We start from the raw sequence: 13266 nt of genomic DNA on the forward strand, positions 1-13266 counted from the left end.
TCATGTGAGGTAATGCAAGAATATTTGGAGGGCTGGGATTGTGGCTCAGTGGTAGAGCACTTGCCTAGCATGTGTAAGACACTGGGTTTGATCCTCAGCACTGCATATAAATAAATGACTAAAATAAAGGTCCATCAGCATCTAAAAATATATTTAAAAAACAGAATATTTGGAGGTGAGTTGTAACCTAGTATGGATATGAATTAACTTGGGTAGTAAGTAATTGTAGGAATGTGGGGTATGGCTAGAGAAGAAGGGTCACTGGGGGTATGCTTTTGGGGATTTAATTTTTCCCTGTGATCAGAGCTCTCTCTCTCTGCTTCCTGGTTGCCATGTCCTGAGCTGCTTTCCTCCATCATGTTCTTCTGCCCTAATGTTCTACTCTACTTCTTAATCAGAGCTATTGAGTTGTCTGACTATAGACTAAATTCCTGAAACTGTCAGTCAAAACCAACTTTTCCTCTGTATGCTGCACTAATCAGTTTTTTTGGTCCCAGTTGGGAAAAAGCTGACCATGGCTGTCTTCAAACTCACAGTCCTCCTGCCTCAGTCTCCTGGATATATAGGATTAAATGCACTTGTCCCCATTCATAGCTTAAACCTACTGTTTCCCTTTTCTTTTTTTAAAGGCACAGAATTCTAGATTGATTCTTTTTCTTTTAATTGTGAGCTGTTTTTTTTTCTCCTCTTGGAATTTTTAGTTTCTTCCTTTTTATTCTATTTTTTAAAAATATTTTATAATATTCATTTATTTTTATATGGTGTGGAGGATCAAACCCAGTGCTTCACACATGCTAGGAAAGCATCTGCCACTGAGCTACAACCCCAGCCCTCCTTTTATTCTTGATGTTTTACAATCTCATGATGTGACTTTAAAAAAATCCATTGCATTCCAATCCCTTTATACATATATTATGCTGGGAACTTGGTATATACTTTCCATATGGAAACTCACGTCCTTTAATTCTAGAAATTTTTCTTATTTCTTTGCTAATTTCTTCTCTACTTTCTTTTCACACTATTAGTTCAGCGACAGACCAACCTTCTGCTTTAGTGCTCTAATTTGCTTATCTTCTCTCTCCTTTCATCAATTCATTAACTTTTTGGGGAAAGTTTCTTGACTATTTTCCAACCTTCTTTTTAATTTTTAAAATTTATGCTGTTATATTTTTTAATGTTCAAAGGCTTCTTATTATTATCATCTGGCTCTTACTCATGGTTGCAGGATTTCCTAATGACTGAGAAATGGGTTAGTTGTTATTTTTCTTCCATCTTTTTTCCTATTCTGTGTGGTCTACATTTCCTCTGTCTTTCATGCTAGAGGCCTGTGTCCAGTGTCTCATCATTCTTGCTCCTGTACACTGTTAAGAATAGAATTTTTTAAATGCCTAAAAAATATGTATGCATATGGGGAGGTCTTATGAAAGAGTGGACACCTCACTATATGGTGACTGAGGATCACAACTACCAATAACTATAGACTCTGTCTCTTGGGTTGATAGTTGTTTAAGGGAAAGACAATATCTTCTACCAGAAGTAATTAACAGTATTTAGGAAGCAGAGAAAGAGGTGGGAGCAAGGAAACTGGGGAACGCACCAATCAGCATGAGGTTCTTGTTTTTAGTTAGGCACCACAACATGACTAGAAGCTAGGCTGGATGTCTCTGGGGCTTCTTGTTCAACCACTGCAGAGTAAATCGCTTTTTCACAGTATACCCAGGTATATGGGGAAAATAGCCAATGTCAACTGAATCTGACAGAAGGAATCTGGGTATCTAAATGTTTTTATCTTTATAAAAAAGATTTAAACATTCTATTTGTTTTCATTCCCACCCTACACACCAGCCTTAAGAGGGATCTCCAATTTATGACCCTTTCTGGGGGCTCCCTGAAAAGAATAATCTTGCTTTCTATTAGTTTCCCTCATCTCTAGGAAAGCAAATTTTAGCTTTCTCTACTCTAAGTCCCTTTTCATTAGATAATATGCTTTCTACTTTCCAAAAGTGCTATTATTTCCAATGTTCTATTTTTGTTATATATATATATTGTATATTTCTTCATTATTATTTCAGGAAAATAACAGAGTTAATGTGCTCAAACTGCATTGTGTAACAAACAGTACTTTAAGTGCTTTAAGAAGTAGGGTCTGTGCATGTTGATATGCACATAGTAAATACAGTCTTGGCCACTTGAATTTTGTTATTAATTGCACTACCATATTTCTCCTTACTCTTCCTTAAATTAAGGGTAGTCAAAACAGGGTTTAAGATACGTTCATTACACAAAAGTTATATTAAAATCTAGTCACAAAAATTATGTTATACATTTTCTACTGCAGTATTCAACATTCATATATTCACTAAATATATTTTTTTCTTTTTTTGGTACCAGGAATTGAACTCAGGGACACTCAACCACCTAAGCCACACCCTCAGCCCTATTTTGTATTTTATTTAGAGACAGGGTCTCACTGAGTTGCTAAGTGCCTTGCTGTTGCTGAGACTGGCTCTGCTTGATATCCTCCTGCATCAGCCTCCCGGGGATTACAGGAATGCGTTACTACCTGGCTATTTTCACTAACATTCGATACCGAAGTCCTCCAGATAGTACTGACCCATCAAATCGAAACAACATGACTTGTACAATTCTTCTTCTAAATATTATTCCTGATTCCACCTGTTCCGAAAAAACACAGGTTCTTTGTAATAAAGAAAAATTTACTTTTTTCTTTTTAAATTTGACTGTCTTAGAATGAAAAATTATATAACCTTTGTTTCCAACTCATATTTCATGGAAACCCAAAAAATTACTTTCCTTACAATAATGCAGGAGGGGGTCAAAATGGGGTGAAATGAAAGATTACAGGGGTGGAGAAAATAACAACTAAAGAGGTAGAACACAGCACTTTAAAAAAACCAAAATGTCTGGGGGTAATACGACAGGCCTTGGGTTCAAACCCCAACACCAAAATAACAAACAGTCCCCAAACCCTTCAATATGGAAAACAAAAGATTTGTGTCCTCAATGGAATTCTGCAAGCCTAGGCAGGTGAACTTCTTTGGCAACCATCGATATTAATACCCCTCTAGTCATTGGGCATGGTGGCACGTGCCTGTTACCCCAACTACATGGGAGCCTGAGGTACGAGGATCCCAAGTTGGAGGCCAGTCTTGAAAACAAAGACTGTCAGTGTCTCACTATAAAATAAAAGGGCTAGGAATGTAGTTCAGTGGTAGAGCACTTACCTAGCATGTGCAAGGCCCTAGATACAATACCCAACACACACACACACACAAAATCCATTTGATCAAGGTTGTTGTAAGATTATTGAGTTCACTACATTGCATATCATTTCAACACATCACCAACTACCTACAAAATGAATAAAGAGAAGACATGGCAATACCAAAAAAAAAAAAGAAGAGAAGATTTGATGGCAGACTGGTGGAACCCACCATACGGATCCATGCAGTGGCATGCTGACACAGTAAGGCAGACAACTGAAAGAACTATCCACAAGGTGAAAACAAAAAAAATCTCCCCTGCTGATTCAAGAAAAACAGGTGTCATTAACTAACAGATTTGCAACCTGTGCAGAAAATTCCTTCAGATACTGAAGTGGGCCAGCCTGGGAGAGTCTTAGTGCTTTCCAGCAGATTTTAGAGAAAACAGGGAAGTGTTGACAGGGTTAGATTCTTTATTTGGACTTCCCAAACAGGAGATTAGAAATTCCTGCAGTTTACCTTTGTTTTTCATTTTTCTCCTTTTAAAAATTCTATTTCTGTCTTGTTCTTACTATACTTTCTTTCTGAGTATCCAAGAACCAACAGATGCTTAGTTTTTACTTTTCTCTGGATCAATATAGGTGCCCAAGCCAGGAGTCAATCTGAGCACAGGATAGAAACTGTAACATCCTCAGGAGAAACTCTGGGTAGCAAGAGGAACAGTACTGCCAATTTGCAAGTCTGTAGAGAAAGAATAGGGAAGGGCTCTTTCATTTGAAATTACTGGTGTGAAACTGGGAAGGAAGAAAATTCTACTGTAGACTGTCATCTCCTCAAGTCCAGAAGGATCTGGAGAATAGGCTGGTGCATCCTGGACACTTCCCACACCTTTTCCCAGCACACAGACTAAGGCTCTTGGAATGGGGGATATAGGACCATCTGAATCAGTCCACACTGCATGGGTGACAGGACTGATGAGCAGCCCTGCCAGAGTTACACTCTATTTCCAAGTCACAAAAACACAGCCATATTTGGGGTGAATTCTGCTCTGAAATAGGTAACACTCCCACAGAACTTGCTGCCAGGCAAGAAGGGGACAGACTCCCCTAACAAGTTTGGCCAGTTTGGGTCAGAGTTGAAAACAAATAACATGATATTTGTGTCACACAAACATCCTCATAACTAGGAGATTCTAAAACTCTGGAAAGAAATGTCTCTATTTAGAAAACCTCAGCAAGAAGAATACAAAACATTTTTTATGACTTGTAGTTGTACTAGTTGCTCTGTGTAACGTAACAGTGTCTTCCTTCATTTTTTGTTTTATATTATATCTAATTTATGTATATATAATTTAAATACAATTAATTATATCTTGTCAATCAACTGGAAACTTTCTCAGGTAACCTCATTTCTTTTTTCTCATCTCCATTCCCTTCTCCTCTCCTTCATCCTTCTTACTTCAATTTTATATTCTGTCTTACCTTATCTCCCCCACCTTTTTCTTTTCTTTGTTTTTATTCTTCTTACAATTAATTTAGCATACTATCATTAATGCTTAACCTTCTGAGACTATTATATATTATTTCTCACCCACATTTCTCATTGGTTAAGTTACAGAGGCCATTAGTAATAACTTTTGTAGTATATATTGATCTTTTTTTGTGTGTGTGTGTGTGGTACTGAAGATAGAACTCAGGGATACTCTATCATTAAGCTACACCCCTAGCTCTTAAGCCTTTTCTAATTATTTTTTTTTAAATTTTGAGACAATGTCTTAATAAGTTGCCCAGGCTGGCAACAAACTTGAAAGCCTCCTATCTCAGCCTCCTGAGTTGTGGGGATTACCGGCATGCACCACCATGATCAGATATGGTCTATTCTTAAACTACCAACTTTTTTTTTTTTTTTTTTTTGCAGTGCTGGGGATTGAGCCCAGGACCTTGTGCATGCGGGGCAAGCACTCTACCTATTGAGCAATCAATCCCTAGCCCTTAAACTACCACTTTTAATGGCAGTTACTCTGTCCTATCAAAGTGGTACTAGTGGTTGAACTCAGCACTTTTGATTATAGTGACTGGCTGTGTTGAGGCTAAAATATACCCCTGCCCTAGCCCAAGGATTATTATAAAGAGAAAACTGGGTACTAAAAGACCCTCATATAAAAAGGTGGAACCCATTACAATGATGTGCAAATATAGTATCGTAGGAAACATGACAAAAAAGACCAAGAAGATGCCTCAAAAAGTTCATAACTACCCCAAATTGAATTCGCCTATAAAATCCCAAAGAATTCAAAAAGTTGATTATTCAAATGTTTAATGAATTAAAAGATGATTCAAGAAATGAACTAAGGGAGAAAATACAAGACAAGAAAGGGCATTTCAATAAAGACTGAAGACTATAAAAAGAACCAAACAGAAATCTTGGAAATGACTCCATAAATCAAATTAATATATTTCAGTTGAAAAATGTCTCCAATAGATTATGCCAAATAGAAGACAGACTCTCACAGCTTGAAGAGAAGATGGTTAGCCTTGGATATTCAGAAAGTATTTAATCAACTATATAGAATATACAAGAACTCTGGGACAACATAAAGAAACCAAACTTAAGATCCATTGACACTGAGAAAGTAGACATACAGGCCAATGACACTGATAACATATTCAGTGAAGTAACAGAAAAAATTCCAAATCTTGGGATTAAGCACATAGGACATATCCAGATGGACAGGGCCAAAAAAGAATCTCTCCACAACACATTATAATTAAAATACTAAACATACAGAATAAGAATAAAAATTTTAAAGCTCCAGGAATGTCAGGTTACATTTATAGGTAAGCCAATCAGCATGATATCAGATGTATAAGACTATTTAAAATTTTAGAATAATGTGTTTAAAGCACTGAAGAAAATCTGTACCAACCAAGACTGCTTAGTCCATCAAAGCTATCCTTCAGAATAAAAGAAGAAGCAAAACTGTTCCAATACAAGCATAAAGTCAAAGAATTCATGACCACTAAGCCAGCATAGCAGAAAGTACTTTGACAGATACTATAAACAAAGGAACATAAAAAATTTTTGAAGAATAAACCTCTGTATTTTTATGGTGATTTTAAGTCTTTGGGTATAAACTGAGGAGTAGGATAATTGGGTCAGTGGTAGTTCCATTTCAAGTTTTCTGAGCAATCTCCTTACCGCTTTTCCATAAAGATTGCACCAATTTATAGTCTCGTCAGCAATGTACGAGTGCAATTTCTCCCCATATCCTTGCCAATATTTATTGTTGCTTGTATTCTTGATAACTGCCATTTTGACTGGAGTGAGATAAAATCTTAGAGTAGTTTTGATTTAAATTTCTCTAATTGCTAGAGATGTTAAACATTTTTTCATATATTTGTTGATTGATTGTATTTCTTCATCCGTGAAGAGTCTGTTCAGTTCCTTAGCCAATTTATTGAATGGATTATTTTTGTGTGTGTGAGTGTGTTAAGATTTCTGAGTTTTTATACATTCAGGAAATTAATGTTCTATCTGAGGTACCTGTGGTAAAGATTTTCTCCCATTCTGTAGGCTCTCTCTTCATGTTATTGATTAAACAAACAATCCTTGCTGAGAAGCTTTTTAGTTTAAATCCATCTCATTTATTGATTCTTGATTTTACTTTTTTGAGCTTTAGGAGTATTGTTAAGGAAGTCAGTTCCTGAGCCAACTTGGTGAAGGTTTGGGCCTACTCTATCAGCTCTACTCACAGTAGCTAAACTATGGAACCAACTAGGTGCCCTTCAACAATGAATAATCAAAATGTGGTACATATACACAATGAAATATTACTCAGCTTAAAGAAGAATAAAATTATGGATTTGCAGGTAAATGCATAAAGCCAGAGAATATCATGCTAAGTGAAATAAGCCAATCCCCCCAAACCAAAGGCCAAATGTTTTCTCTGATACATGGATGTTAGTTTACAATAAGTGAGGGTGGAGTGGCGGGGGGATGACAATAAGATACTTTGGACTATAGAGTGGAAGAAAAGGGAGGATAACTGGGTGAAGGGAGAGGAAGGGGTATGTGGGTAGGAAGGATAGTAAAATGAATCAGACATTATTATCCTATGTACATATATGATTATATGACCAGTGTGATTCTACATTATGCACAACCAGAAGAATGAGAAATTATAATCCATTTATGTACAGTGTGTCAAAATGCATTCTACTGTCATGTGTAACTAGTTAGAACAAATTAAAAAAAGAAGAAATCTCATTAAAGAATAGCTAATCAAATGATAATTAGAATTGAATTAAACACTAAAACAAATCAAAATGGCAGGAAATAAGAAACATATACCTCTCTATAATAACAATGAATGTAAATGATCTCAACTTTCCAATTAAAATACATATAGACTGACCAACTGAATTAAAAAAACAAGACCCAAGTGAATATTGCCTACAACAGAAATACCTAACAAGCACAGACATACTCAAGCTAAAAATCAAAGGACGGAAAATTACATTTCATGTAAAGGGAACCCAAAAAGCAAGCAACAGTAGTTACTCTTATATCTGACAAAACAGACTCCAAGCCAAAATTAATCAGAAGAGACAAAGAGATCACTATATACCAATAAGGGAAAGATCCATTAAAAAGAAATAATGACAATAAATATTTACACCCCATATGTCAGTGCAACTAATTACATAAAATAAATACTACCTTCACATAAAGGCTCAGAAAAATGCCAGTACAGTAATACTGTGATTTCAATATATCTAGATAGGTTGTCTAGATATAAAATCAGCAAAGACACTTTTGGATCTAAAAGATGTTATAAATCAAAATGGACTTAAGAGAAGTCTATACAGTAATTTTTTCTTTCTGCATTTTTTAAATTAGTGCATTATAGTTGTACATAATGATGGGGTTTGTTGTAACATATTTACACATTCATACAATATAACAATATTCCCAAGAACTTTCTCCCTTGCTCCCCTCCTCTCACCCCCTGGTCCCTTTCCCTCTACTGATCTCCCTTTGACTTTCATGAGATTTCCCCAACTACCTTTCCTTTTTCTTCTATAGTTTCTGCATATGCCAGAAATATATGACCCTTGACCTTCTGAGTTGGCTTATTTACACAATGGTCCCAAGTTTCATCCATTTTCCTGCACATCACAAAATGTCATTTATCTTAATGGCAGAATAAAACTCCATAGTGTGCATATATATATTCCAAATTTTCTTTATCTATTCATCACTGATAGATACCCACGCTGGTTCCATAATTCGGTACTTGAATTGGGCTGCTATAAACATGGAAGTGCATGTATCACTAGGGTATGATGACTGTAATTCTTTTGGATAAATGCCAAGAAATGGTATAGCTGGGTCATATGGTGGTTCCATGCCTAGTATTTTGACAGGCCTCCATACTGATTCCCTTGTGGTTGTACTAATTTACAATCCCACCAACAGTGTGAAAGTGTTCCTTTTTCTCTATGACCTCTCCAGCATCTTTAATTGTTTGTATTCCTTTTTTTTTTTTTTTGGTATGAGGATCGAACCCAGGAGCACTCAGCCACTGAGCCACATCCCTAGCCCTATTTTGTATTTTATTTAGAGACAGTGTCTCACTGAGTTGCTTAGTGCCTTGCTTTTGCTGAGGCTGGCTTTGAACTCGGGATCCTCCGGCCTCAGCCTCCTGAACTGCTGGTATTACAGGCATGTGCCACCACACATGGCTAGAAATGATATATTAAGTGTAACTTCAAAGATAAACTACATTTAACTTTTACAACCAAGAACTTTTAATTTCTTTCATTAATGCAAATAAATGCATTTTGACTTAAAGGCTTTACTTTCCATTTAAATGCTACTGATTTTTCTCTTATCCAGTTATTTTGCTCCTTTCTTTCACATAAATTAAACATTTTAAGGCAACTTATTTGAGTTTAATATAGTTTTTGTTAAAAAACCTAATAAGGAAAATAAATTTCAAAAAAGAAAGAATTTTTTAAACAAACAAACAAAGGTAAAGTAGAATGTTAACCGTTTTGTGTGCTATGGATTTCTCCCATTCACTAATTTTCAACCTGCCATTTTCCCAAGGTCCTAAATTGCCAATGTTCTACCACATCCTGAGCTATTTGAAGGTTTCCAAATGAGGTAGCTTTAAATTATTCCATCTGAACAGTTCTCAACTCTTTGCTTTGAACTCACTTCAGACAAAATAGATTTGAAATTCCAGTTCATTTTCCCTGGTGACATTTTAAAGAAGGAGATATTAATATATTTTTGCCATATTAAAAACTCTCAGGGGCCACAAGTATGGCTCAGTGATAAAGCACTTGTTTTCCCCCAAAACTACAGAACAGAACAAAATGGAAACAATAAAACCTCTTTCCTTCATGGTTTCTACATCACTGTTTCTTGGTTTTATCTCCTTATTGTTCTTTTTATTCCTTAAAAAAATTTTTTTTTAGTGTTTAATAGGATTATTACCTCTGTGGGTATTTTGTCATATCCAGAATCAGAGAGATTTTAGCTATTCCCAAATCTTCTATCATCAGTTACATAACTAAACTTTCAATAAATCTTTACTTCAGCTTAGAGATCAAAATGTATAAAACAGAATCGTACTGTGTTCCTCCCAACCCTATTCCTAGTTAAAATGTTTGACTAGAGAGGCATTAGAAAAAAGCATCAAGCATACTGTTTCTGAAATGTTAAACATAGTAAGAAAATTTACTCAGGTATAAACTCTTTTGTGTCTCCATAGTAAATCTGTGACAGTCTGCAGAAATAGCAAACAAGGTATATTTCCAAAGCGATAGTATTGGTAAATAAAGTGCATAGAGAACTCTATTAGTTTAACAAAGTATGTATTAAAAACAGACAATGAAATCTGCTGTTTGAAATATGATTTAAGGTTAGACAAAGGGGAATGAAAGGAAAGGAGAGGGGATGGGAAAAGGAAAGACTTTTCTGACATAATTTTCCTATGTACATATATGAATATACTATAGCGAACCTCATCATCAATGTATATCTATAAGAAATTAATTTAAAAAAATATAGGTAAATGGCAGAAAAATCAATAGAGCAGGGAGCAGGAAACGAGAAGGGAAAGGAGAGGTACTGGGGTTAGAATAAAACACATTCCATTTATATAATTATGTAAAAATGAATTCCATTTTCATGTAAAACTAAAAGGAACCAATAAAAAATTAAGCCATCAAAGCTTACAAAAACAAACATGATTTAAGTATAAACCAGAGCAGAAAAGTAATTAAATCTAATCAACAAACATGAATGTTTCTTTATCGAGTCTTTCTCCAATAATATGTACTTTAAACAATTAATGAACTTGTTACTGCACTCATAGAGAGTAACATATACTGGAAAACAAAGCACTTTTTATCAATCTTTCAATTTTGTGACTTTATTTTCAATTATGTTGTAATAATTTACAATGGGTTCTAGCACTCATCTCAACTTATAAGTCACCAAGTCACAAAGTTCTCTGTGGAAAACAATGAAATTCTGGCATTTGACTCTATTATATGAAGGAACTCGCACCCCCCATCCCTAAAAAACAAACAAAAAACCAGACTTACATATGCAAAATAAAATTATACACACATAAAACTTTGAGTGTGCCTGCCAAATAAAAACCTATCTTAAGGTGAATATTTTTCTAATACTTATTTGCTGCCTTATCATCTTTTTGGATTATTAAAGAATAATATGAGCCAAGTTTTAAAAAAGAGAAAGGTTTAAAACGTAGAGCATTCTATTCATTTTTTTCCTCTGCAAAATTAGGAAGAGGCCACTATTATATGTTGTTATGAAGTAGAAGAACATATAAATCATAAGTACCAGCATACACTTGGAACGCTTCCACACTGGTTCAATCTCAAAAACCAAATTTGAAGATACTAGGGGGCAAGCATGCTTCTTAAGTACCTTTAAGATCAACAGTTTTCTTTTAGGACCCTAGAACTTGGTACAAAGAAGTTAGAGAACAGTTCATAGATTTCAACTGGTTTTCTCCCACAGGTGGCTAAAATGCCAACTTTGATAGATAATAAGGTGAAAGTCAAACTGGAAAGAATTACTAGAAAATTCTGTTATCCCATAGTTTAACATCTTGAACATTTAAATGTGGAGACCTAACCTCTCTATACTGGCTTCCTGATTTCCTTGCTTTTTGAAATGCATTCCAGAGATTATAATAATTATATGTTAAAAACCTATTACTATAGGTCAAGCATGTAGCTCGATGCTTCATACATATTATCACTAATTATTAACAATTTTAAAAAGCAGCACTGTATCTCAATACAGTGAAGAAAAGAATTTTCAAAGAAATAGTTTTAGTTTATTCAGTTTATCAATACTGAAGTTAAGGCGGCTGGGGTGCCGTTCAGCGGTAGAGCGCTTGCCTCTGGTTCAGTCCTCAGCACCACATAAAAGTAAATAAACAAAATAAAGATACTGCATCCATGTATAACTAAGAAATATTTTTTAAAAATACTAAAGTTAAAATTTGAAATACCTCCCAATGTAAAAAGCCCCTTTAGACCAGAGTACAAAGGTGTCTTTTCCATATCCAGAATATTCCTTCACAAGCAGATTGAAACTTGCCTAATCGAAATGTGAGACAAACTACTCCTGGGGAATACAGAAATTCTGGCCAAATCTTTAGCTACTGAGGAAAGTTGTAGGCTTTTTTTTTGGGGGGGGGGGGATGATCACATTAGAGCTGTCTCTTGGTATTAGCAAATCAAGGGCAAGACCCAATCCTAACCACTTCATTGAACTTGGTCAAGCTGCAGCAAACTTTCAAGGGGGCAGAATTAAGAATTGGTGTACCCTGTATAAAAAAATCCTAATTTGAAGGAAGGTCAATCAGCTTGGAAAGATCCATATGCAAGAAAAAACACTTGAAAATATTTTATTTGTCTTATTTAATCCTCAGGACAATACTTAAGCCCTGCTGTCACCACTGCTGCCCGCCCCCTCCTCCATCCAAATCCTAAGGATTAAATAAATAACAACTCCAGAGCTAACTGATGAAAGGGATTTGAAATTACATCCTTATGATTGCCTATATTCCTTCCATTATTCCATGTAACTAACTTACCAGCTATTCCTGTCCCCACCCCAAAAAGAGAAGTAAAAGAAGAGACAGTAATTACTTTGCTAGTGATGTTATTAAACACACGTGTACAATTTTTGTCATATTATTGGTACAATCATTACAAGAAAATAAGAACTTTTTGGAATAATTAAAATTTTAATTGTAACATGTACCAAACAGGAGCTATAGTCAATTCATGATTGACTGTCTTCTGTTACAGTACATCACAGACATTTTATCCAAAATAATTTAAAAAAAATTTTATTGTACCAGAAACAAATCAATTGCTGTACATATCTTATATCCTAAACAAAGTAACATCTAAAAAAGTAACTTAGAAATACAGACAATTTATCATTTTAATTAACACCCTGTAAAATACAAGTATCCTTCCAAAGAAAATACTCAAAGACATACAATACCTGCGAGTCCTTGGTGGTTTTGGAGGAGGAGAATCTTGTTTTTCTGTATCTATGGAGCTGACCAAACTTTCAGTGCTAATTTCATTCTGCCAAAGGAAAAAAATACTTTACTAAAGCTAGGAAAAAAATAATTTTCCTTCCTTATGTTTAACTAAATTGCTTCTGGCTTTTGAATTTTTAAAATAATGCTACTTTTGCAAAGTAAAAAAAATGGTTCTTAAATTCTGGCTCTAAAAGAGCAAACTTCAACAGGAATAATTTATATAAACCATTATCAGTTACTGAAAAAAATCAATTGGGTACCTGAGCATTTCAGCACATTTTAAATGCTACTCTAAAAACCCAAACTGTCCAAGATAGAAGCTTCATATGTATAGAGAAGGAAAAAGTCAACAAAGTAAAACTTATTCTTCACCTTTCTCAACCTTTTTTGGGTACTACTATGACTTCCCATTTACTACCTTAAAACTGGTCC

General features: G+C 34.9%; 1 protein-coding gene across 7 annotated transcripts in view; it reads right to left on the reverse strand.

The window, feature by feature from the left end:
- The window catches only part of Ptpn12 (protein tyrosine phosphatase non-receptor type 12), a 106953-nt gene that overhangs the window by 14449 nt on the left and 79238 nt on the right, over positions 1–13266 (reverse strand). For all 7 annotated transcript variants that reach the window (XM_013356049.4, XM_078040175.1, XM_078040173.1 and 4 more), the window contains one exon: positions 12792–12877. In XM_013356049.4, the coding sequence (XP_013211503.2) occupies positions 12792–12877 (86 nt within the window). The remainder of the gene's footprint in view (positions 1–12791; positions 12878–13266) is intronic.

Source organism: Ictidomys tridecemlineatus, chromosome 2 (genome assembly GCF_052094955.1).
Source record: "Ictidomys tridecemlineatus isolate mIctTri1 chromosome 2, mIctTri1.hap1, whole genome shotgun sequence".
NCBI classification, from domain to species: Eukaryota; Metazoa; Chordata; class Mammalia; order Rodentia; family Sciuridae; genus Ictidomys; species Ictidomys tridecemlineatus.